At 41.4% G+C, this 27942-nt stretch overlaps 1 protein-coding gene across 1 annotated transcript; it reads left to right on the top strand.

The window, feature by feature from the left end:
* The first annotated feature begins 1104 nt into the window (after positions 1–1104).
* On the top strand, positions 1105–26032 carry STARD6 (StAR related lipid transfer domain containing 6). Its single transcript, XM_063456821.1, has 7 exons — positions 1105–1221; positions 4443–4532; positions 5954–6003; positions 14567–14693; positions 15736–15853; positions 17559–17652; positions 25770–26032. The coding sequence occupies exons 2-7, from the start codon at positions 4443–4445 to the stop codon at positions 25915–25917; spliced, it is 627 nt and encodes a 208-aa protein (XP_063312891.1). The 5' UTR covers positions 1105–1221; the 3' UTR covers positions 25918–26032.
* Positions 26033–27942: the final 1910 nt, after the last annotated feature.

Below are 27942 nucleotides of genomic sequence, written 5' to 3' on the forward strand. Positions count from 1 at the left end.
GCTACTAAACCGGTTCATGGATTGCAGTATAAAATTTACAAGGAAAGGTTAAAGGATCTTAACATGTATAGCTTGGAGGAAAGACAAGACAGGGGGGGTATGGTAGAAACATTTAAATACATAAAGGGAATCAACACAGTAAAGGAGGAGACTATATTTAAAAGAAGAAAAGCTACCACAACAAGAGGACATAGTCTTAAATTAGAGGGGCAAAGGTTTAAAAATAATATCAGGAAGGTACTGAGAAGGTACTGGATGCATGGGATAGCCTTTCAGCTGAAGTGGTAGAGGTTAACACAGTAAAGGAATTTAAGCATGCGTGGGATAGGCATAAGGCTATCCTAACTATAAGATAAGGCCAGGGACTAATGAAAGTATTTAGAAAATTGGGCAGACTAGATGGGCCGAATGGTTCTTATCTGCCGTCACATTCTATGTTATTATTGACATTGTAATCTTAGAAAAGCCTAGGTCCCTAAGAGGTTAATTCAACCCTCCCAAAATTCCAAGTGGACTCTTTAATTTTAGGGGTGTGTGTGGATTTGTGTCCTGGAGCGGGCTGTTCAGAGAAACTTTAGATGATTTAGTAATAATTTATACAACTAAAATATAATTTAGAACATGAACAATGTATCTTATTTGCTCAAAAAGACTGATTTCTAAACACATTTATTGTAGTTTAAAGAAACAATAATGTGAGTATTATTGCTGTGGAGCTGTTACACACTCAGACACACCAACAATATTGAGCTCCTGGAAATGGAGGACCGTAGCATAGAAAAGAGGGATTTAGGTCCAAAATAGGGACTGTCCCTCCTAAAAAGGGAAAGTTGGGAGAATGACATGTGCAGTTAATACCCAGAATTGTATTTCCCACTAATCTGTAGCACAATATGCAGTATGGGATTTGAAAACATCTGCTTGGTTGGACTGAAACTCAGATCATGTTCTCTCTCATAGAATGGCTTTTTACATTCATTTTTTTGCCCTCATTTAAGATGGTTGAACTAAACATGAAATTCAGTCACATGACTAAGCAGTCACGGTTCACATTTAAGTGTAAGTACAGCTGCCTGCTCATACATTATGACTTCCTGGCAAACCTCCCTGTTAGGTGTAATCTATGTTACAAAACACAAAGAACCAAGGTTATTGTTCAAAGTACAAAAAAAAAAGGAATAGAGCTGTGATTCAGATTTTTCAGGACGTCCAGTCAAATAGGTAAGATATTAAAATATAGGACATTGCCAAATAGATAAGTTTTATTTCTGCAAAAATAAATGCAATACTGTATGATGAAGGAAATCAGTAACAAATGTAATGGGTGTCAAATTACAATGTGCTACATAGTTTGCATTGTGCATGATACTGTGTTGAATATTTATGGATATTTTTTATATTTTATATTTATATATGTTTTTAGACAATTTATACGGTTGCCAAATTGTGCCCCTAGACTGTTTGGACTATAGCTCCATACATTCTTTGTAAATGGTTTATTGAGATGTATTATTTAAACAGTGGCATGCAACAATGTGACAGCTTTGTAAATGGTTTGCATAACATATTGAGAGGTATTATTTAAACAGTGGCATGCAACAATGTGACAGAATTTAAAGGGGCACTTAGGACCAGAACAAGTACCTTTCCCTACCTGGGATCTGTCTCTGGTGCTTCAAGCCCTTTGTGAACCACCGTTTGAACCATTACTGGAGTTTTCTATCAAGCTGCTTACCTTCAAGACGGCTTTCCTGGTGGCTATCACCTCTGCTAGAAGAATAGGTGAGATCCGAGCTCTGTCTTCCTCTCCGGAGTTCACTATTTTTCATCAAGACAAAGTGGTCCTGCACACCAAGCCTTCTTTTTTGCCTAAGGTTATCTCAAGTGCTGCTATTAACCAACCTATTATCCTGCTGGCTTTTTGTCAATCTCCTACATCGGATCTGGAAAGAAAGTGGCATCTCCTGGATGTTAGAAGATCCCTGAAGATCTACCTTCAGAAGACTCAGGGGTTTAGATCCTCAGATCATCTATTTGTCTACTTTCAAGGCACTAACAGGGGTTGTGCTCTCTCCGGACCCTCTTTGGCCAGATGGCTGACAAGTACCATCAGGTTGGCTTATCAATCCAAAGGGGTTCCCCTTAGATTCCCGTGAAAGGCTCATTCCACTAGAGCTATGGCGACCTCCTGGGCTGAAAAAGCAGCCGCCTCGCCTGCAGACATCTGCAAAGCTGCTACTTGGTCTTCCTTGCATACCTTTATCAAGCATTATAGGCTGGACGTATTCTCATCATCTGAAGCTGCTTTGGGGCGTAAGGTGCTGCAAGCTGTGGCCTGCTGAGTCCCCTCCCTTTATTTTGTTGCAGGGGTCTTGCTATATCCCACTTGTAAGTACTGCCACTATACGAAACGAAAAACAGTAATTTTACTTACCGTAAATTTATTTTTTCTTAGTATAGTGGCAGTACTGGCTTTCCCTCCTCTTTCATATGGATTCAATGAATTTGCATTATTCAGTCTCTGTTTGGTTCTTTTGTATTACTGGTATGATACCCTGGCTTGCATTTATATGGAGGCAGCAGGCGAAGGACAGCAATTAAATTCTAAGAAGGGGGAGCTTCTTGTCCAGAACCATAAGGAACATCTCACTTGTAAGTACTGCCACTATACTAAGAAAAAAGGACTATACGGTAAGTAAAATTACTGTTTTTTTTAATTATTTTTATCCGCGTTGTTCCTTTATCCATTGTCCACAATTCCGATTTAAGTGCAGTTTTCCTGAATATTTATCTTTGTGTATGAGAAAATAGTGCAGAATATAAAATACATTTTGTAAATACAGATTTTTTCCCTCTCTCACATAAGTCCATCTTTGCTGTGATGATCATGTGTCATGGGTAGAACTGGGGTACATTTGTTTGTGTTTAAAATAGGAGCTATGCTCCAAAGCAGCAGCAGAAACCTTTTTAGAATCAGCAGCTAAAATTGCTGCCACCCAAGAAAAACGTATGTACTGGTGCTGGTTTTCCCCCCAGTGGGCCTTCTCATGACATTACACAATATGGACTTTCACCGACTGATGGTGACCCTGCCAGCACTCCTAATAATTGCAGCAAATTGAAATGCAAAATGCATAACTAAAGTAAAAATAGCTGATCTGTGACTATTTGGGGAATTGGTCTAGGTCAGCTATTTAAGCCTCGATTGTGCAATCTGAATTTTTATTTGCTACAAATCAAAGAATTTATTTACCCATATTTTGGAAACAACCACGCACACCCCCACTCAGACGTTGGATGGAGGAGGTGGAAGACGCAAGAAAATTTGAGGACCTGAAGGCCACCACAGCAACAGCCAAAGAAAAACACATGGCAAGATGGTTCCACTGGCTACGATATGTCGCCACAGACGAATTTCTACAATATCTGACCACACCTCAATACCGGGCCATACAAATAAGGGATATCTGGGCACCGGCACCTGGGACGGCAGCTGGAGCAGTCGCCCCCTCCTCCCTTCCCTCCTTCTTCCATCCCTCCCCGCACTCCCTCTCATTCTTCCCCCCTCCCTTCTTTACACAAACCACACATGAACCGAAACACACATGGCCCTACCACAGACCGATCCGCAACATGAACCCGACACACACTACGTCCCCACGCCCGACCCGACAATGGGTCCCACGGCAGGACGCCACAGATGTACCAGATTAGACACACTGACCGGGCTCTTTCAGCACAATACACAACAACACCGCAAACCAACACTGAATACAGGACGAAACGACATCCGATAGCGTCACTCATTACGACGATGCCACATGCTCTCACATACCCTCCACACATGAACATACACCCTTGAATAGGACACAGCATCTACAACTGTACCCCACACCCTACGGGGTTAGAGGTTGAAAATAAACCATTTTACTGCAAAGGATAATTAATATAACATGAGATCACTAGCGCCTCACTTGGCCTGCTACGCTATGGGTAATCAGCCTACCTGAATGACTATGAAACACTAATGCCTGATCCTGCAATGTTTGTGAAACACAAATGATAGCTCCTGCAATGTAATGCTAACCTAGGCCTCTGCTCAGGCCCATGCATCCCGTCTAATGTATTTTACAAAAACGCCTCTGCGCAGGCAACATTGCATTTAACCATATCACTGAGAAAGGTCAGCTAACAATACGTCAAACAAAATAAAAATCATTTAAAACAAAGAATTTATTTATACCATACACTCCAGCCTTGCAAACTTCTAAAAAAACGTCGGCTCATGTTTGCAAATAGTAAATACTGGATACATACAAGTGCATCTATTGATACAATTGTGACAAGTCCCAAAAGCTTGAGTTAGTCAAGAAAAAATAAATGAATATTTGAGTAAAAAGGAAGTAATACTTACAGTATTTTTTTAAAAATTTTTTTTAAAGATGGATTATGAGAAGATCGCAGATGAAGTTTCAAAAAAGATTTATTCGTACAGTCAAGATACAACAGGATGGAAAAAATTGAAGACTTCAGTAAGTATATATCAATCACTTTACTTTAGAGCAGCGGTGCCCAAAAGGTAGATCCCAAGATGTTTTAAAACTACAACTTCCATGATGGTTTGTTATTCTAAAACTATTCTTAAGCATCATGGGAGTTGTAGTTCTACAACATATAAGGATCTACCTTTTGGACACCCCTGTTTTAGAGAATGAGTTAATTCAGTGTGTCTTTCTTTGTCTCTGCCTCTTCTCCCCAATCCCTCTCTGTTGGTGTTCCCCATGGCTCTGTCCTTGGTCCCCTATTGTTTTCAATCTACACTGCCTCCCTTGGTAAACTCATCTTTTTCTATGTGGATGACGCACACATTTCTGTCCTCCCCTTATTTCTCACCACCCCTCTTGACTCGTGTCTCTGACTGCCTCTCTGCTATTTCCAACTGGATGGCTGCTCATTTCCTTAAACTGAACCTGTCTAAAACAGAACTTCTGGACTTCCCTCCCTCAAGTGTTGCTACTCTCTTATCTGTGTCCCTCCAAGTCAATGGGCTACCATCCGCTCTACCTCTAAGACTCACTGCCTAGGTGTTCTCATTGACTCCGACGTCTCCTTCATCTCTCATGTCCAATCAATCGCCAAATCCTGCCACTTCCATCTCAAAAACATTGCCCGCATCTGACCCTATTTAACACCTGATACGGCAAAGGTGCTTGTCGATGCTGCTGTCCTTTCTCACCTTGACTACTGTATTCCGCTTCTCAGTTTTCTTACATGTTCCCAACTTGCCCTGTTACAGTCTATAATGAATGCTGCGGAGAGGCTCATCTTCCTCCCATGCCTCACCCCTTTGTCAGTCCCTACGGTGGCTGCCCATAAGATATAGGATTCAATTTAAGCAGACTTGCTGCTCCCACCTACTTATCCTCACTAATACACAAATATGTCCCGCCGGAGACCTACGTCTAACCTCTGTTCTTACTCCTACCTCTGACGCTCACCTTAAAGACTTTTCTAGGGCTGCACCATTCCTATGAAACACCATGCCCCTCTCTGTAAGACTCTCACCCAATCTCCACTCCTTCAAAAATAATCTTTGAAAACTTACTTCTTTAGGAAAGCATATCAATTAAACTGTGAACAGCTTTCCTACACGCACCCTGATTCCCCTCCTGAAAACTATAACCCCTCAGTGAATACTATCCTAGCAACCTACTTTACTACCCTACCCTTACCTTTTGTGTCACATTACCCCACTCCCTCTAACATGTAAGCTCATTGAGAAGGGCCCTCAATCCCTCTGTTCCTGTGCGACCAACTCGTCTGGTTAAAAATACGTGTCTGTTAGTCCACCCACTGTACAGCGCCATGGAACTTGTTGGCATTTTATAAATGATAATAAAAAAATAAAAAACATTTTTTACCATGTATCCCTTTCTATTTGCTTTTCTTTCAGAGAGATGTATTGGTTTCATGGAAATCATCAAATGATTATTTGGGAAGCATGTAAGTATTAGTAAAAAAAAAAAAAAAAAAATCCTTTATGATATAAATAGACATAACCACTACATGATAAACAGTATATCATGCAAAATAAAGCAATGTAAAATCATTACAATTATATATAAAAAATGGTCATGTGCTGTCAATACAAGTTTGCCATTGTGTGATCTGGCAGAGATATAATGCAAATTCCATATATATATATTTGTGTACGGCACATTCCGAGGACGTAAGGAAAACAGGGTTTAAAATAAGTAGTTCCTTAATAGCAAGTCAGTTGAGGTGTGCCGAAACTGACGTAAGGTTAGGCCTGTAAAAGAGGGCCCACCTAGGAAAATGATAAAATTGAGGGTGCGGTGGGAGGGGCACTTCCGAGATCGTCGAAGACAGGTAAGCAGGGGCTTACTGGGTTTAAATAGGGAAATTAAGTGCCTCCCACAATTACAGGCCAAGCCTTCTATTTGTGTACGGCACATTCCGAGGACGTAAGGAAAACAGGGTTTAAAATAAGTAGTTCCTTAATAGCAAGTCAGTTGAGGTGTGCCGAAACTGACGTAAGGTTAGGCCTGTAAAAGAGGGCAAAAATAATAACCATTTAAAACAAAATGCGTTTATTAAGCGGTACATCATTTAGTCATATCACAGAAAGCCATCCTTATCTCTTTCTCTGGATTGGGAATGTATCTGTTGTATGCGGATGATTTCCACCTCCCCATGTTTTTAATTATGTGTGTCGGTACATGATTACCTGAGGCAGCTGTGGCTGCTCCAATGCGAAAAGAATGGCCCGAGAATGACCGTGGGTTTTGTCCCAAACGGAGTAAAAGGGTGCGTATGTAAAGCATGAAAACTTTTGTGGTCAGGGGTTTCCCTAGAATATCTAGAAGTGGGCTATCGGGAGCGGAATTAGCTTGGGCTGCTACTAGCTTATCCAATACACGAACGGGACACCATTTGGTTGAAGTGGGATAAAAGTTAATTTCCACTGGTGGGCCTGATTGGCTTGTTTTGGTGCGGGTAACGGACAAAGTGTAGTGATCTAGATTTTTAATTAAGTGTTTCTTTTGGAGGCACGAGCTGAAATCGGAGGCTCTCTCTACGGTGAACTCTTTGGGTCTCAAGAAACCGTAAAAGGCTAGATAAGCCGCTGATTTGACAACGAGGTTTGTGATATGTTCGAAAGGGGACGTGTCGAGTATATCGGACAAGTTCTTAAACAGCTTACTATCTATGGGAAGGCGTTTAGTGGGTATGTGTACTGACAAGGACACTTTTAAGAGGGTAGGAAGATAGGAAAGGAGACTTGTTGGGAAAGGAGGTTAACATGTAGTGTTGGATTCCCGTTAAGTAGAGTTTGATTGTGTTGTAAGATAGATTAAGAGAAAAGTGGCAAAAAGTTGTGAAAGCAACCATGGTTTCAACAGAAAAAACATTTATTACACAGTAATTACGAATGAAACACATAAACAGTTCATATGCTCTGTAATAGGCTTTCCTCGTGTTGAGGGATAAACCCGCCTGAGCAAGCGTGCCGCTCAGATGTAGGAGAGAGCTTAATGCATTACCAGGTCTTCGAATTTTGGAGGTACCCTGGGTTGCTGGGAAGCTGTAGGATGTAGTCTGAAGAACTCCTGCAAATTGAAGCGTGACAGAGCATCAGCGGCAGTATTTTGTATACCTGGGACGTGGACACAGGATATGCAGAACTGGAGATTAGCTGCTAGCCAAGTGAGTCTCCTGACTAGGTTCATGATCGTGAGGGACTGAGAGCGGCCCTTGTTGATGATGTTACAGGTAGCTAAGTTGTCACAAAAACACCTGACTGACTGCCCCCTCCACTCTACCCCCCACGTGTAAGCTGCTGCTACGATAGGGTAGATCTCAAAAAGAGAGGAGGTGGTACTGAATCTCTCGAGTGACGTGGTTCCGACCGGCCAGGAGTCGTATAGCCACTCGTCTCCAAATATGGCCGCATATCCTAAGGCACCTGAAGCGTCAGTCCAGAGTACTGGGGAATCGTCGGAAACGGGGGGAACAAACAGTGACCTGCCATTCCACGAGGAAAGGAACAGCTGCCACATTCTCAGGTCAGCTGTAGCTGACTCGTCTAGGGTTGTAGTGGAGTCATCATCAGGGAGACCGTGCAAAAGTGAAAGGATTCTGGAAACGAAAGACCTACCCTGTGGAATTATTCTCATGGCGAAATTAAGTGAGCCTAAAAGTGACTGTAGCTGTTTCCTGGTGCAAGTGCCTAGTGACATGCAGGTGCTAATGTAAGACAGAATTCGGTCTACTTTCTCCTGGGGCAGGCTGGCGTGCATGGTGACAGAGTTGAGTGTAATCCCTAGAAAAGTAATTTCGGTTTTGGGACCTTCAGTTTTGTCCTGGGCTACGGGGACACCTAAATCTTTGAAGAGCGTGAGCAAGTGATTAAGGCTGCGTGGAGTGCAGTGGTGAGGTTCAATGGTGAGGAAGTCATCTAAATAATGAATGACAACTGGGCATCTGCAGAAGTTAAGGAGAAGCCAAGTCAAGGTTTCGGCGAACAGGTCGAATAGCTTGGGGCTACTTTTGGAGCCGAAAGTAAGCCTGGTAGCGAAATAGTAGTTGTCTAGCCACTTAACTCCGTGCAGATGCCAGAGTGATCGATGAATGGGAAGTAACTTAAAGGCGTTAGTAATATCTGACTTACTTAACCAGGCTGCCTTCCCGGAGTTAATAATCGCTTGAATGGCATCATCGATTCTAGCGTACTGAAGAGAAAAATCTTCTGACGGGATCAGTGCATTTAGGCTAGGTGTGGGAGAGGCGTGTGGTGCAGAAAAATCAATAATAAGTCTCTTTTTGTTGTTAAACTTCCCAGTGGCGATACCTAGAGGGTTAGTTCTCCATGAGGAGAAAGGAGGAGTAGTGAAAGGGCCTATCATGAAGCCGTTATCTACTTCTTTCTGTAAGAGTACTTGTAGGGTGTCGGGGTCTGTGAGAGCTGACTGAAGGTTGGGGCACTCCAAGATGCCTGAGGGGAGAGAGACAAAGCCTGTGTGAAACCCGTGAGTGAACCCTAATGTGAGAAATTCCACCAGATGTAAAGAAGGATGATTAGCCAGGTAACGTTGCAAACTCGGTATGTTTATTGGAGTAGATGCCTTTTTTGGGTACAATTTGTTAGGGCACATCGTCTTGGCATGTGCCCTGAAACAAAGCGAGCACACATGCAGCAACCTACAAGCACTGTAACTACAACCCCCAGCATTAAAATTATTGCAGACCTGAGCTTTGCCCAAGAACACTATAGGCCTGCCTAATTTGTCTCTAATCTCCTTCTGGTTGGAAGTTGACTGAAAATCGGAGTTGGCGTTACTGGTAGAGGGGATAGCTACGTTCTCAGGACAGAAATTAATGGAGTGAGCTGCAGACGAGCAAATGGCACAGGAAGGGGTTTTGAGACCTGCAAAATGCATAAGAAACAACTCTGTATCTAGCTGACCCCAGTCCGTGACTGTATTATACTGGGACAATGAAGCGGCTGACCTAGAGGAGAATGACTTGTGATAGTCGTAAAAGGCAAAGCCCCCGTACTTATAAGCTAGCTCTATCACCTTGTGTAGGTACAAATCTAGCTCCTCTCTGCGGAGGGGAAAAGCAGTACAGATAACGTCTCTGTATAGGCCAAATGCCAAGACAAACTCAGGAATGTTAAGTTTCCTATTCAACCTAGGGTCCCTGGCCCTCATCACTACTGATAGGTCCTCAAACGTGTATGCCCTGTTTTCTACCACGTCTTGAGCCGCTATCAGTAGCGAGGCCAAGTTAACATCCTTTCCCTCTATGATGTCACGTCTGAGAGACTGCGGTATTAGGTGAATAGGATTAATAACGTTAGTAACTTTCCTAGCCGGTGGAGGGTCACTGTTACCTCCTAGGGCGGGCGTGGGTTGGACAACCGGCCCGGGAATCTCGGGGACTGTAGGAACGTTACTAGCTTCCAGGTTATCCAATCTGTTATTGATGGTGGCAACTGAGGACACTAGGGAGGCCATCATGGCGTGTAATTCAGCCAGGCTATTAAGAACATTAACCTGTGAACTAGGGCCAGGCCTTTCGTTATCCTCAGTAGAGTTCAATAAACGAAAAAGTTCATTCTTCCTAGCTGAAGCCGGATAAGGGATATTTCTCTTTTTAAGTTCAGCGGTAATCTTAGGGATAGTCCAGGAGCGATAGCTGGAAGCTGGACTTGGAGGGGTTGGTTGCGTTCTCTGCGTGCCCGACCTGAGCGGGGTGCTGGTAACCGACAGATTGTCTTCTAACACCGAAGCGTTGGAGATTCTAAGGGGGCAGAGAGGGCGAGTTTAGTACTGAAAATAAATAGCTGGAGGGACCCCACTTACTAGGCTAGTGCCCATAGGCGAAATTGTATTAGCTTAGCTTACGTTGGTGGCAGATGAGGCCCTAACTACTTGCCAAGTGGCTATGAGAGGCACTAACTATGATTTGGCGCGTGGGGCCTTGGTGCCACTGAGGTGGGTGGCGGGGAGTTGGCCTCTCGGTGACATGAGAAAGAAGCAAACATTTGGCCGTGACTGGTGAGGCCCTAACTAATTTTTGAAGCAAGGCTATAGCTATGCGTTGGGACGATTGGCCTGAACCTCCGAACGTAAGGGCTGACCTATGCCTTGCGGGACCTCTAAACTTATAGGCAAAGAGGCCTATGGGAACATACCTAAGTTGGCGGGAGAATTACAACTAGTCCTCGAACCCCCCCCCCCCCCCCCCAGGACACACCAATAACATACCTGCAGAGGAAGGAAACTTTATTTGACCTAATAAAGTATAATCCTGAAGGGAAGCAACGGAACTAAAGGAAAAGAAACGTGACCTATTTATGATACGTACTATTTAACTATAACATACACACAAATGAACTGGGTGAAACCGAGGCCTACCTCTATAACAAAGCTGCGAATACGTATACCCGCGAAGGGCCACTTGCGAGAAGTGTCAGTACTAGTAAGGACTACAAAAAGAAAAAAACAGGACATGAACAGCCATTTAACACAAAGGAACAACATACCCCCTATTTACTCTACTTAGCTATTTATGACTTTAAGGGGATCATATAAACTACTTTAAACACAGAAGTTTAGAATACTGGGCAATACTACAACCCGCCTAAACCCCTTTTATAAAACGTAACTACTAAATCATAGCTGAAAACGTGAACAATATTCAAAAAAAATAAAAATACGGAACAGAATGAAGATATTGCGCCAACTAAACGAAAACGTATGGCAACCCGGTGCGGCTGAATGAGACTACGAGGTGTAAGTGTAACTGAACGTGTTACACTGCCCGAGAAAATGCAGGAGCGGAGTGAATCCGAGCCCGTGAGCGACAGGGCTAAACTTACGATTTTGATGCCGTCCGTGTAAGGCAAGAGCGGTATACTCACGAATACAGCCGCAGGGCGTTTGAACCGGGCTGCCGGCGGGCGGGAAAACTGACGTCATGGAACTGTAAACCGGAAGTACACTGAAGCACTTCCGAGATCGTCGAAGACAGGTAAGCAGGGGCTTACTGGGTTTAAATAGGGAAATTAAGTGCCTCCCACAATTACAGGCCAAGCCTTCTATATATATAAAACGAGTGAATAATACTGACAGCATGTATTAAGATACTATGTAATGATTACAATATAAGCAGCTTTATATCTTAAAATTACAATATATATATAATATATTAATATACAATATAAAGCTGTTAATATTGTAATCATTACATAGTATCTTAATACATGCGTTCAGTATTATTCATTCGTTTTGGAATCTCACTGACCCCAGCATGTACAGGCTGTCTGAGAGTGATAGGAGTGTTATTGCTGTCAGCATGTTCAGTTAATGTCAAATTTGTGTAGAAATTGTGCTGCTTTTTCAAAACTATAAACGCACAGAATTACGGCACCAGTTATCGGCAATCGACTCTGAATCGACTCTGGGAAAATGATTTTGGTAGATTCCTAATAAGAACCACAATTTGTTCAGTTTTTTTTAATTTAGATTTTTAGATGGCAGTTTAACATATTAAGATGAGAACTAGCTAGTAATATCCATCACAAGGAAAAACCGTATAACAGTCCTAAACTCACGATATAAAGAAGTAGAAAGAAATCTGTCAGATTAACATGCCCTCGGAGAATGCCTGAAAGACAATAAAAGTAAGGCACAGATAGGATAAGGGAGAAAGGAAAAGGGGTCTTTCTGCATAGAAACAGCCGAGCAGAGTCCTAAGAGGTGGCTGATAAGGAGGCCTAGTCATGTGCCATCTTAGGTGGAACAGTATTCTGGGTATAGCTAAGAAATGCTCCTATATCTTGGGAAACAGAGCTGTTAACCAGCTGATGCTTTTTAGATTTCTTCCCACATGGTCCAGCACCAAGAATTGTCAGAGTTGCCGGAGTGATCGCTATAGAAGCACGCATCACAGAGCTCTTGCAAGATATGTCTGTCATGGATAGGTGCCGCCTCCACTCTCATATATACCTTCTTTATTGTTTTGTAGGACAGAGATGGCTTTATTTTGATGTAATATATAAATATATAACTTCTGAAAGTGAGGATTGGCCTATGTTGCATTATGGGGTATTACAGAAGCTCACACATTTACATTACTAAAAAAAAGGCATACAATTTCCAAATGTGGACACCATCTGGTCTCTCACATAATCTATTTTGAACTTTATTGGGGTACCTTTTTTCACCATTTTCTTTCACAATCTGTGGTATTAATTTTTATTTTATATTTCTTTACATTCACATTATTTATGTGTGCTAATATCCCATTTGTACACCTGTGCCAAGGTTTTCTAAAACTATAGGGCTAAATTAGTGACCTGCTAATTGTGTTTTTTGTTTTTGTTTTTTTTTATATAGTAAAGTGAAGATGTGTTTATTTCACCAATGCTAATGCCAGCTATAATCTGAATGCTAAACCTTACCATAACCATAACCCTAAACACAAATTTTATTTATAAACTCATCCCTAAACATTAATTGAAAGCATAACTCTAAACAGTAATAAGCCCTAACTAACACTAACTAAACCTAAGCACTAACTAACCCTAAACCGGAACAACGGAACCTTAACCATAAACACTAATTGTAACACTGTATAAAAACAAAGTAAAGTGTGCAGAAACCCTTAAAATGACATAAAACACAACAGCAGCTCTAAACAACTGTGTGGGGTTAATCTTAATCCCCTCACCAGTACAATCAATAGTGTATAATTAAGGGAACCATAGTAGCAGTGGAGTGCTAAAGCAGGGGTTATCTTATGCTTACAGGCACAGTGTTGTATAAAAGGTATTGGAGCAGCACATGTTAAAAATATAAACAAACAATATATATCGTGCAGATGGTCTAAAGCCACATGGAGGGTAAAGTGCAGATAAATAGAAGCACTCAAATGGGGTAGAGCCTGATGAATGTAGGACTCAATATATGCACATGTTTGCCTTTTGAAGGTAGCAACACACCTTTCTTTCTTAGGATAGCGTCACTCAATATCGAGAACAAACAGGATACGATAACAGTGCAGCTTGTAAAGCCAAAATCTGATTTTCATTTGCAAGCCCTATACTTGACCCTGTAACTTTCCAAAACTCCATAAAACCTGCACATGGGGACATCATTGTACTTGTGGGACATCACAGCATACAAATGTGTTTTATTGCAGTAAAAGCTAACAGCATTATGAAATTCACAGTTAAATGCCATGCGGATCTTGGAAAATAACACAATTCCCTAATTTCTTACACTTTTTAAAATTAATTCATATTAATTATGATTTATACACAAATATGTTATGTGCAGATAAAGCCCTGTTTCTCCTGAACAAAATGATATATAATAAGTGTGGGTGCACTTAAAGGACCACTATAGTGCCAGGAAAACATACTCGTTTTCCTGGCACTATAGTGCCCTGAGGGTGCCCCCACCCTCAGGGTCCCCCTCCCGCCGGGTTCTGGAGAGACGAAGGAGTTAAAATCTTACCTTTCTCCAGCGCCGGGCGGGGAGCTTTCCTCCTCCTCTCCTCCTTCCTTGCGACGTCATAGGCTGAATGCGCATGCGCGGCAGGAGCCGCGCGTGCATTCAGCCGGTCTCATAGGAAAGCATTTACAATGCTTTCCTATGGACGCTGGCGTCTTCTTACTGTGATTTTCACAGTGAGAAGCATGCAAGTGCCTTTAGCGGCTGTCAATGAGACAGCCTCTAGAGGCTGGATTAACCCTCAGTATAAACATAGCAGTTTCTCTGAAACTGCTATGTTTATAAAAAAAAAGGGTTAACCCTAGCTGGACCAGGCACCCAGACCACTTCATTACGCTGAAGTGGTCTGGGTGCCTATAGTGGTTCTTTAATGTGAAAGAGATGAATTATGGTTGTAGCTCAAATTCTAGGTTTGTTTTATTTTGGTCAAAACTTGTACAATTACCTCCGTCCTTAGGAGTTATAAGTACATCAGTAGATGTTCAGTTACAGGTTTGTTTGTTTTTATCTTCCAATCCAAGATATCGCGGAGAAGGAATAGTCGAAGAAACTCCAGAAAGAATCATTCCTTTTCTCTATCTACCGGAGTACAGATCCAAGTGGGACAAAGCACTGGAGTCGTACAGTATAGTGGAACAAGTTAACAAGGTGATTCTTCTGACATCCCATCATGTCATATGCAGGACAGCATTGTCTTTTATACACAAGGAGTATATGTCATCTAATAAGGAAGGTCAAAGGTAACCAAATAATTAGGTCTTATATTTTTGAGAATTTACCCTTGGATGCACAGGTGTTGAAATGTAAATGACTTAGCTTAAATGTTTTAGCCAAGTTCTAAAACAAGAACAATCGACGTGGAAACCAATGGAATCTCAAGTGATTGCTCTACATTTAAAACTTTAACTAGTACTGCTTAGCAGACATGTAGTGGTTATCTATAATGAGTGTTTGTTTGTTTTTAAAACACTCTGAGCTCAATTTGATTTGACGCAACAATAGAGCCAGTATGATACTAATGATAAATTATACTAATGATAAACACTGAATATTTATCTGTATAAGGACTACATGTCTTTCGAAATCTAATTAGTCAAACTGGTTTGCCAATCTTTCAGACATTATTTCACCTCTCTGCTCTGAAGAGCATTTATATAACACAAGCATGACATCATCTTTAACCCCTTAAGGACCAAGATTCTGGAATAAAATGGAATCATGACATGTCACACATGTCATGTGTCCTTAAGGGGTTAAAAAAGATAACAAAAAAAAACCATAACGAAAGAGATTAAGACTAATTGCCTGTAAACACATTTACAAACTCAACTGCTCTACCAACGATGAAGGCTGTGTTTCCGGTGTATTATTTAAACACAGTATAGCTCTAGATGATTTTAATTTATTTCATACTGTACCCCCAGGCAGTAATATCAAAAAGATGTTCATTGCCACCATTCCTCAACAAGTAAGAGCACTTCTCTTTACCTTTTCTTGAATTTTGTGTTAAAGGGATATGTTCTAAAAGTCAAGGATGTACTACGGAGTTTCTTTAAACTGTGAGATGTACTGAGCTGACCTCAGTATGAATGTTTGCACACCAGCTGAAAAAGAAACGTACTGTTTAATGAATAAACCAAAAATGTGTTCTGCTTGATGTCATTGGGCTCATACAATTTTTATTTTAAAGGACACTTTCATCAGCCAAAGTTTGACCCACAGTTATGGAATGGGTCTAATATCTCCAAGGGAATTTATTGATCTGATACATGTCAAGCGATATGATGGAGGAGTCATCACCACCAACTGTAAGTTGACACTAACAACCAATATTTTGCACATCTTACTTTTTTCCTAAAATGATGCTATCATATAGGGCTGTCTTTCCATGGCTCTCGGATTATCCTTCTCTGCTTTGAATGTTTTGCACCTGCCCTCTCAGGATATAGACACACTTTGGGCTTCAAGAACAGCAAATCTGACAAGCATGTTCTTCTTTCCTGCTATTTTTTTCAATGACATACTCTCTACATATAGTATAATTAGTACATGCAGAGCTACCATCATAACACTGGGGACCTATTATAAATGACTGCAGACTGCCTATCCCCACTCTGCATACACCAGGGCTAGGCTAGGAATTGCGACTGAAAATTTTTATATGGAGTGTCACAGTGGGGGTTTATTCACTAAACTCCAACTTGTAGTAATTAAAATTAGAATGGCAAACATGATGGCAAACATAAAGGCAAGCCTTTATTTTGCATTTGGATTTTAAGGGGAAAACCCACCACACCATTCTTCCAGAAGCTAGCACATATATTGTGTGTGATGAGCAGAGAATGTCACAAAAGAGGAAATAAAAATAAAAGTGAAAAATGGGGTCTATTTTCTTTTTTTCCTCCTTACCCTAATCAGACCTGTATATTACCTGCACTCTCATGACACATTAACTTTGTATCACAACTATTCTATCAGCGTTATTCACTAAAGTGAGAATTCAAAGTTAAGGTCAAAATATCTGAACTGAAAAAAATCCAGGTTGGCTACTTTGGCCTTAAATTTGAAATTCACTTGGAATTCACTTTGGATTCTCACTTTAGTCATGTATCATTTCTCTCAGAAATGCTTTAAACTTGAGAAAGGGTAGATCTCCCAAAATCTTGTCATCCAAAATTCTATTTATCCAATAAAAAAAAAAGATTTTACAAAAGGGGTGCCCAAAAGGTAGATGTGTTGAACTACAACTCCCATGATGCATGCATGCCTCTAGAATGACAAAGCATCATGGAAGTTGTAGTTTTAAAACATCAGATCTCTACCTTTCGGGCATACCTGTTTTACAAGATACTAATTTCATCTGTCATTTTACATTTGCGTCACTGGACTAATACAGGTAGACTCTCTACATCCATCTTACTTACAGACAAACTCGCTAACCTAGACAAGATCCCCAAAACACACAGATAAGCTCAGTGACATAGACACAAAATTAGTACAGACAAACTCTCTGACACACGCTTTACTAAAGACAAACTCATTGCTATACACAGACAAATTCTCTGACACACGCTTACTAAAGACAAACTCTCTGACACACACGCTTACTAAAGACAAACTTATTGGTATACACAGAAAAACTCTCTGACACACACGCTTACTAAAGACAAACTCATTGGTATACACAGATAAACTCTCTAACACACACGCTTACTAAGGACAAACTCATTGGTATACACAGACAAGATCTTGTATATGCAAGATCAGGGCCAGCACCGGTGGACTCGCGCAGTACTGGAAATAAGGTAAGTTTTATTACCTTTGAGGAAGGTTAAGGGGGGGGGGGGCAAGCCACCTAAATGATGGTTTTAACCCTACAGTGATCCTAATATAGCGACAGAGAAGCTTTTGTAAAACAAACAGTCCTTCATGACATTGTGGATAGCGAATGTATATGTTTTATGGTATCTTGCTTGAATCCTGTTTTTATGTAATTCTTTTTAAATTGAACAGCTATAAGTGTGGAATGCGCAAAATGCCCACCATCTACCTCATATGTACGTGGCTACAATAATCCATGTGGATACATTTGTTCGCCTTTACCAGAGTAAGTATATGAAAGAAGGGAAACATTGTTTAGATTTATATTAAATTTGTCATATATATATATATATATTTTTTTTTTATGTAAAAGATTGTTCGTAGCAATGCTGCCATATAAGTACAGGTAGCCACTGCTACAATTTTAAGTTTTGTATAGTGTACCAATGCTGCCATATAAGTACAGGTAGCCACTGCTACAATTTTATGTTTTGTATAGTGTAGAGAAAATGTGAGTATATATTCCTATATTTTTGCACTTATTTAATTTTGTTCTGTATCCTGCTTTATAAAAGAAAAAAACTACACTTGGACATAACTGTCGCTTTAAGATATTACCTGTTCACAACAGTAGTCCAGTGATAATTTAGGCTGCATGAACAACTTTGTGATTGAGATTATAGAGGAAACAAAAAAAAATGTCACTTAAAGGATCACTATAGGGTCAGGAACACAAAGGTATTCCTGACACTATAGTGTTAAAACCACCATCTAGCCCCCCTGTGCCCCTCATGCCTCCATAAATATAGCAAAATCTTACTGTATTCAAGCCTGAAGCTGTAGATCTGCATGCTGTTTGCCTCAGAAAAACAAGCTGTCTGCTGACATCATCAGAAGTGGTGGCCTGATCCCATCACAATGCTTCCCCATAGGATTGGCTGAGACAGACAAGGAGACAGATAAGTGGCAGAGCCAGCATGATTCAAACACAGCCCTGGCCAATCAGCATCTCCTCATTGAGATGAATTGAATCAATTAATCTCTATGAGGAAAGTTCAGTGTCTGCATGCAGAGGGCGGAGATACTGAATGCTTGGATGCATTTTAGGCAGCCATGACCCAGGAAGGATCTCTAACAGCCATCTGAGGAGTGGTCAGTGAAGTTATCACTAGGCTGTAATCAGTGGCGTACACACAACCCATGGGGCCCCGGTGCGAAAACTGATCCGTGGGCCCCCCGCGCGCGCGCTTACTCTGCGCGGGCCGGAGCCGCAACACATGGCGGCGGGCACCTGGTCGCAGGGCTGCGACCCCTGCGACCACGGTATGTACACCAGTGCATGCATAAACACATACACTTAAAGGACCACTACAGACACCCAGATCACATCAGCTCAATGAAGTGGTCTGGGTGTCAGGTCTCTCTAGTGTTAACCCTGCAGCTGAAAACATAGCAGTTTCAGAGAAACTGCTATGTTTCACTGAGGGTTAATCCAGCCTCTAGTGGCTGTCTCATCCAGCCGCTAGAGGATTTTCTGCGATTCTCACTGTGAAAATCACAGTGAGAAGATGCTGAACGTCCATAGGAAAGCATTGAGTAATGCTTTCCTATGGGCGGTTTGAATGCGCGCGTGGCTCTTGCCACGCATGCGCATTCGGAGCTGAGAGGCGGATTGGGGCGGAGAGATCCCCAGCGCCAAGGGAGTCCGGCCCTGGAGAAAGGTAAGTGCTTAAGACACACACGCACACATTAACTGACAGACACACACTCAGTGACAGACATACATACACACTTAGTGCCAAACATACATACTCACTAACAGACGCACACAGACACACTCTAACACTAACACGCACACTCAAACACACACACTCTGACACTAACACACACACACTCTGACACTAACACACACACACTCTGACACCAACACTAACACACACACACACACTAACACACACACACACACTAACACACACACATACACTAACACGCTCACACTCTAACACACGCTCGCACTCTAACACACGCTCACACTCTAACACACGCTCGCACTCTAACACACGCTCGCACTCTAACACACGCTCGCACTCTAACACACGCTCGCACTCTAACACACGCTTGCACTCTAACACACGCTTGCACTCTAACACACGCTCGCACTCTAACACACGCTCACACTCTAACACACGCTCACACTGACACTAACACACACACTCTAACACTAACACACACACTCACACACTCTAACACACGCTCACACTCTGACACTAACACACACACACACACACACACTCACACACTCACACTAACATACACTCACACTAACACTAACATACACTCACACTAACATACACTCTCACTAACATACACTCTCACTAACACACACACTCACTAACACACACTCACACTAAGATACACTCACACTAAGATACACTCACACTAAGATACACTCACACTAACATACACTCACTAACATACACTCACACGTTTTTTTATTTATTTATTTAATCCCCCCAGCCTCCTTACCTGTGGGAGAGCTGAGGGGATTCCCTGGGGTCCAGTGGTGTCACCCGGCTGGCTGGTCCTGCGGGCGCGCGAGGGAGCATTCTCCCCTGTGTGCTCCCTCTTCAGCTCCCTTGCGCGCGCGTACTGATACCGGAGCCGGTTCCGGCTCCGGTTTCAGTACGGCGCGCGAGGGAGCTGAAGAGGGAGCACACAGGGGAGAGTGCTCCCTCGCGCGCCCGCCAACCTGGTGACAGCAGGGCCAGCCTCGGGGGGCCCTGAGGTGGCCGGCTCTTGGGCCCCCCAGGAGAAGAGGCTGGCCCAGTGGCTACATACCTGGGTCGCAGGGCGGCCGGGCCCCCTGGTGGGCCGGGCCCGGTCGCAGCCGCGACCCCTGCGACCCTGGTATGTACGCCACTGGCTGTAATGTAAACACTGCATTTTCTCTGAGTTTACAGCAAAAAGTCTGAAGGGAATGATTCTACTCACCAGAACAAATTCAATAAGCTGTAGTTGTTCTGGTGACTATAGTGTCCCTTTAATTATTAGTCTTGGATACTCACGCAAAATAATGAACCCACATGGACACAGTTTACATGCACTGCTATCACCCAACTGAAGCAAATGTATATGATCATACTTTATATATCATCATTTCTTGACAACGAAATTCATAAATGCTGGATACATTATGAAGGTTATTATAAACCTTTATTTATTAGGCAGGAAAAATACAGTATTTAAGAGCCCTGTCTTCACACTTACAATCTAAACTGGAATCTTATATAATCTGTATGGAGCAGGGTACAAGGTCAGCTGTAAACGTCCATGGCTTTCACAGAAAAGGGAGGCTGTGACTGTGCTGGAGGTTACTGCACTTTAATCAGCCATATGAAGATTATGATTTTGCTAATAGTTATACAGCTGTTTGGTATATCTATGCTAACTTTGTCTACTATATCAGATTTTAATGCTTAATGGGATACTATAGTGCTAGGAATACAAAGTTGTATTCCTGGCACTGTAGCTCCCTGTGCCCCCCCCCCCCCCCCCCCATCCCTGGCGCCCCCTCCCGCACTGTAAAGGTTAAAACACCCTTGCTGTGCTCACCTGACTCCATCACCAGTCTCCCTCTGTGCTGGGTCCGTGCTCTGTCTCCTACAGTGAAACCTGACAGGGGGGCTAATGCGCCTGCATGGTGTACAGGATTCATCATCGGCCTTCTGACCAGTCTGTGGCTACGCAGCCCTATTCACAGCAAACTGCGACGCGCGGTGTGTTACGACACTTTTCTATAATGGGCAGCATTAAGTGTTTCAGCAATTTGAGCTATGGTAGCTCTTCTGTGTGATCAACAAGCCTTGGGTGCCCATGACTCTGAAACCAATTCACTGGTTGTCCTTCCTTGCACCACATTTTGGTAGGTACTAACCACTGCATACCAGGAACACTCTACAAGACTTGCCATTTTGGAGATGCTCTGACCCACTCGTCTGGCTTCACTATTTGGCGTTTGTCAAAGTCACTCAAATCTTTTTGCATACCCATTTTACTGTTCTCCAACACATTAAATTCAAGAAATGGACTGTTTACTTTCTGTGTAATATATCCCACCCCTTGACAGGTGTCATTGTAACCATATAATCAATGTTATTTACTTCACTTGTGTAAAGGATAGGAGCCTATGTCGATCCATCTTGTCTCAAACTACTAGTTTCAATAGTTTTTCAAGGTTAAAAAGAAATGCTATATGAAACTAGTTAGATATGAAACTTGTTAGAAATGTTTCTGGCAGTATGCCTGCTTGTCTAAACTGTATAAATTCCCTTTGCTCTCCCATAAAAGATCAGAAGTTTGATTATACGACTGGTGTCTGTTTGATTACTTCTCCAGGCTCCTAACAACTATTCTAATCAGGAGACCTTGAAGTATACAAGAGATCAGGAGTTTCCCTGACACTTATCAGTGGTTTTAATGTTGGGCAGATCAGTGTAGTATAGTTTGAGTTTTTTCTGACTGACAATGTTGTCTAAATTAATATGTTTACTCTTAGCTGACCACAACATACTGTATATTTAATGGTCATTAGCAAAGTTAACGGTTGTTTCAGCACAGACATATACAACATAGAGGTTATGTACAAACTGCTACTGTGGAGTTCTGTGTTGACGTCAGGAATGTTACATTGGGTTCAGCTTTGATTACTTCATTTTTACAACTTTGTGATATACAGTATCTCACAAAAGTGATTACACCCCTCACTTTTTTTGTAAATATTTTATTATATATTTTCATATGACAACACTGAAGAAATGACACTCTGCCACAATGTAAAGTAGTAAGTGTACAGCCTGTATAACAGTGTAAATTTGCTGTCCCCTCAAAATAACTCAACACACAGCCATTAATGAGTACACCCCTAAGTGGAAATGTCCAAATTCGGCTAAATTAGCCATTTTCTTTCCCTGGTGTCATGTGACTCGTTAGTGTTACAAGGTCTCAGGTGTGAATGGGGAGCAGGTGTGTTAAATTTGGAGTTATTGCTCTCACACTTTAGTTATGCTAGCGACGATAAAATATCAAAAAGAAATAAAAGAATTAAATCCAAATAACATTGTTTATTTCATATTTACACACTCAAACAGATAAAAAATAGAATACAATATATAGATTTAATAGCAGTGCCAACCAAGTCCGGAGCCTTGCACAATAGTAGGTAAAGATGCAAGAAAACCCCACTGGTCGCGACTCCTGATATTGCATACCTTAAAGTGCAATAAAAATGGTGGTCGTAAGGTCTTGGCGTAACTGCAAGTCGCTTAACGCATTTCGTACCGTCGTGGTCGGGACTTCTTCAGGAGTAAAATTGAAACTGTATGCTCCGAAGAAAAGAAAACTCCAATTACAAACTGTGTTTTTTCTACTTTGGGTTTTCTTGCATCTTTTTTACCTTCTATAGTGCAAGATTTTGGTCTTGGTTGACACTGCTTTTATATCTATATATTCTTTTTTTTATGTGTTTAAGTGTGTAAATATGAAATAAATTGTTTCATTTGGATTTAACCACTTTATTTCTTTCTGATATTTTATGGTTCATATAGGCAGAAAGGTGGATCACAAAAAAACAAACTCTTCCTAAACACTGACAAAACTGTCACAATCATTTTTGGAACAGTACCTGAATTACACAAATGACCAATTCCCATCTATGCATCAAAACAAAATCAGACAGCACAATGACCACAATCCAAACACTTTCACTTCCACTTTCAAACACTTGGTTATGTTGTTAGACCCCAATCTATCTTTTGGCCTCCACATAGAAAAACTTGCATCTAAACTTTATCCAAAACTAGGTGCCCTGTACAGAAACAAATCCTGCCTAAGCCCTACAGTAAAGGAAAAGATTGTACAGCAAATGCTGATGCCAATAATTGATTATGGGGATGTAGTATATGCACCTGCACCGCAAACCCACCTTAGTAAATGTAATACATTGTATAACTCGTTCTGCCGCTTTGTGCTACAATGTAATTACAGGACCCACCATTGTGACATGCTAAAATAACTAAACTGGCTGTCGCTGGAATCCAGACGCACCCTTCATCTTTCCAGTCTTGTGTTTAAGAGCTTTTCTGGGAAACTCACACCCTGCCTGAGCAGAATGCTCTCCATGGCTGTTCCCACCTCCTATAACCTCCGATCCAGTACCAGCACTTTAACCCCTTAAGGACACATGACATGTGTGACAAATCATGATTCCCTTTTATTCCAGAAGTTTGGTCCTTAAGGGGTAAAAGGGATACTATAGTCACCCAGACCACTTCAACTCAATGAAGTGGTCTGGGTGCAATGTCCTTCAGGTTTTAACCCTTCACATGTAAACATAGCAGTTTCAGAGAAATGTGAGTATATATGGCAGGGTTAATCCAACCTCTAGTGGCTGTCTTCCTGACAGCCACTAGAGGCGCTTCTGCGATGCTTGATGCAAAATTCGCATACAGCGTGCAGAACGTCCATAGGAAAGCATTGAGAACTGCTTTCCTATGGACTGTTAGAATGCGCGCGCATGCGGCTCTTGCCTCGCATGCGCATTCTGCTCCACTCGGGAGCTGACATCGGCGGGGGAGGAGAGGTCACCAGGGAGCCTGGCGCTGGATAAAGGTAAGTAATTGGTTTTAACCCCTTTAGCACCACAGGAGGGGGACCCTGAGGGTGAGGGTTCCCCAAGGAGTATATAGTGTCAGGAAAATGAGTTTGTTTTCCTGACACTATAGTGATCCTTTAATTAGTCTACCTCAATACAAAAAGAAAGCAGCCCGATCCTCCTTTTCCTACAGAGCACCGCAATTATGGAACGACCTCCAGCACACTTTCAAATCTTCCCTAGGCCTAAAATACTTTAAGAGATCCCTTTTGAGTCTCCACATATCTCAAAACAGAATGCACCTGTCATGGTTGATTATATATTTCCTATCTGTTCTATGTTAAATTTTGTATATATTGTGTATTAATATTGTTTTTGTATTTTATTGTACCCTATTGTATCAATGCAATGTTTTGTGGACCCAGGACATACTTTAAAAAACGAGAGAAATCTCAATGTATTCTTCCTGGTAAAATGTTTTATAAATAAATAACTAAAGCCTTCAGCTTCTGGATTGGTAATTATTATTTTACTCTTGGTTTCTAGCGCCCTCTAGTGTCTGCTCAAGCCTAGGCTTGAAAACTCACAACTTTGTTTCTAGATTAAGCAGACTGTGCAATACAGGAACCTAAAATATATAGATTCCTTTTCAGAAAGTGTTTAAGAAGGCTGTGCAAATCACATGCAGGTGTGACTAGGGCTGTATAAACAAAGTGATTCAACTCCTAAATGGCAACAAATTTAGCAGTGATCGTGTGGGGCCATTATCTATACACCAACGCTGTTCAATTAAGCTAAAGTAGTTTTGGTGCCTATAGTGTCCCTTTAATATGAGAGTAAATTTTTCAGCATAATGTTTTATTCTTATTTTAGCTGTTTATTTGTACATTATTTTTATTTGGGGTTAGAAAGGCACGTGTGTTTCTTTTATATATGAATTCTAGGCAGATATTTCTTAAGGAAACACTTGAAGCACCACAACTAGTACAGCGTGCAGTAATGATCAACGTGCCCTGGTGCCTCCCCCAGTGTAATAGTTAATTTAGGTGCCTATCACTTTTTTCATGGAGAGCTAGAATTTAGCTCTCCTGAACAAAGCTCTGCTGTGCAGGGTCAGCTTATTGTCTAAGAGTGTCTGCTGACTGTGCTCAGCCAATGAGCTAAACCCTGCACCAACAGGCTTAGCTCAGTGGAGACAACTTCAGGTTGTCATAGTAGCAGTGACCGGCGTCTAGCGGACCTCATATAAGAAATCAAACCATCCGCAAACAGTTAAACTAGTAAGATTGGGTGGGGTCTATAACCACTACAGTGTGTGTAGTGGTTATGGTGCTTGGAGTATTCCTTTAATAGGATTTATTCACTAAAAGGAAATTGTGGAGGATTGACAACTAAGCTGAAACTTAGAAGCCATAACAGTGGGTGATATTGTTTCTAATTCTACTATTTCGGTCTAAATTATAAACTTGGTATTCAACGATCCGCAGCTTACTTTGATATTGAATATAAACCAATATGTTAATCAAAATATGACATGGACTAGCATTATATATTAAGAGCAATTCTGGGGCCAAATGTTTATTGTCAAGCAGTAACCATGGAAACAAGTAAAATGTTTACTTTTAATGTTTACTTACTTTACAGCATTGTCCATTATTTTATTTATAGCTCTCCTTTTTAGTGTTATAACCTGCATTTTACTCATAAATAGCCATAACATTGCAAAAACTAACAAAATATATATTTTTTTTCAGAAATCCAGCTCATTGCAAATTTGTGGTTTTCATTCAACCTGAACTTGGTGGTTTGCTTCCTCGTTCTGTGGTGGAGTCTGCTCTTCCGAACAATGTAGTCGGTCTTGTCAATGATGTGAGGATTGGTTTGAAAAAGTATTTACCATAAATATAACAATTCTCTTTTGGTGGCTTTTCCCTTTTGACTGAAAAACACTGCAAGTTGGGCAAGCCATGCTACCCAAATATTGTGTTTCATTAAAAGAGATTGCCAATTTGTCTAGTAATTTTCACGGACATTCTACTTGGCATTGACATTCAGTAAAAATGAGCCAATGAAATTGAAAATTCCAAAGCAAGTTACATATATTTAGAACACAATTCTAAAATTACCAAATAGACCTCAGAATGCATGCCCCAAAAGAAAAAAAATGGTAATATTGTGTTATTTCCTTAGAAATGTTCTCATGTTGCAATTTAATTTACAAAATAACAAAATTATGCCAAGATCTGTCTGAAAGTCAAGAATGAAAACAAATGCATTCTTCTAAATTTAAAATGAACGTAGTCAGGCCATCCAGGATAGTTGTACATTAGTCAAGACATCATAAGAACTGTGTCTACTTTGTGTTAAGCTACCTATTTGTATTGCATCAGTGGTAGTGTCCTCTGTGCATTATTTCTTGTGATGGAGTTTTTCCTAAACCAGTCGTTAAACCACTGTTCTAATGCATGATTTGATGGCAATTGTGCAGTACTTGAACCCTAATTTTAGCAACACGGGGCATACATGTCTGCCTGAAATTAGTAAACATTAAGCTTTTGGACACCTTTTTAAAGCTGCACTGTCACAATTTATGAAATACTAATTTTGTCTGTGGTGGAATTTCACTGAAATTCCAACCAAGTCAAAAGATATACTGAGGTAGGGACTACTTTGTCTCTGTATATTTCCTACACCTGAAATGTCTACACACTGGGCGGAGCTATCGCTGTCTAGAAGTGTCAATCCCCCAGTCATCACCACTGATGGCTGCTTGGAATTGGCTCTGTCTATGAATACGACCTCGCGGGATCCTCGGATCTCAATGCTGTATTCTCACATGCACAAGAGTACAACAGTGACATTGGCTCCTGGCACTTCTGAAGAGGACCCTCCAGAAGAAGATGGCAGAGCCCACGGTGGAAAGGTTCAAGTATGTAGAACTCACTGCTGCTTGCCCCCCTGGCCACTGGACCCCCAGCGGAGGTCATTGTTGGGGGTTTTGCAAATTCAGCAGTGACAGTGACAGGGCTGCTTTAATTGAGATCTGTCCTGAGCCTAATTTATGGCTGGTTGCAGCTGCCACGTTGGGATAGAACTCCTACAAATCTCATGCAAAGTGGAAAAGTATATCATGGTGCTTTCCTTTTAAGGAGTCATGACAGTAACACTTCCAGTAACCATTATTAGTCCTATGATTAAAACAAACATTTGCAATATAAAAAGGTACATAATGCATAAGTGTAATTTAGTGGAAAACAAGTGCAACTCTGGGCTCTGTAGACTTTCACTGACCACTCGACCTTCAATGTCGTTGTCTATTAAAATCTCTTCAGAACCCATCCACGCCAATATTTCCTTTTTAAAGGAACTATCCCGGCACTGCAATCATTTTAGTGCACTGTAGTGACAATGGTGACAGGAGCGCCCTGGCACCCTCTCCCCATTTTACAACTGTTTGACCTGGGTTCTGTCAAGTGCCGCAATCCACCCACTGCAGCTAGGAGCTTTTGGGCTTAGCTCAGAAGGGCTAATAGAAGATGCGAGCAGGAGCTTATGGGTCTTCTAGATACTGCAGTGGAGGAGATGAGCAACAGTTCAAAGTTCAAATATGTGATCCACGTTCTCTATAAACGAAGGAAAAACAGCATATTTTAGCTGTGCATCATAAGTACTGAATCCCTACTGACTTAAGTGGAGAACCCGCAGAAATAAATAGGTGCTCAGTCCAGTAGGGTCTTTTAGCAGCTTGGACAAAAATGAAAATGAATTTCTGCATTTCTTGTGCCTAGTTGCCTCACACACACCATTAAAAAAGGAATCAATTTATTGTATTAGGACACTTGTGTCATAGTCTGTGTCATGTATAGTCATGCATGTGTTTTCTGTTGTTGACCTGAAATCCTTTCCTATAAGGCTGTAATGTCCACA

The sequence above is a fragment of the Pelobates fuscus genome, chromosome 5, assembly GCF_036172605.1.
Source record: "Pelobates fuscus isolate aPelFus1 chromosome 5, aPelFus1.pri, whole genome shotgun sequence".
Classification (NCBI taxonomy): domain Eukaryota; kingdom Metazoa; phylum Chordata; class Amphibia; order Anura; family Pelobatidae; genus Pelobates; species Pelobates fuscus.

Bases quoted from the DNA above. Each gene is read 5' to 3' on its own strand.
- STARD6 (XM_063456821.1), top strand. From the start codon at position 4,443: ATGGATTATGAGAAGATCGCAGATGAAGTTTCAAAAAAGATTTATTCG. The intron at 6,004-14,566 runs GTAAGTATTAGT...TTCCAATCCAAG, and splicing joins AATGATTATTTGGGAAGCAT to ATATCGCGGAGAAGGAATAG. The intron at 17,653-25,769 runs GTAAGTATATGA...ATTTTTTTTCAG, and splicing joins ATTTGTTCGCCTTTACCAGA to AAATCCAGCTCATTGCAAAT.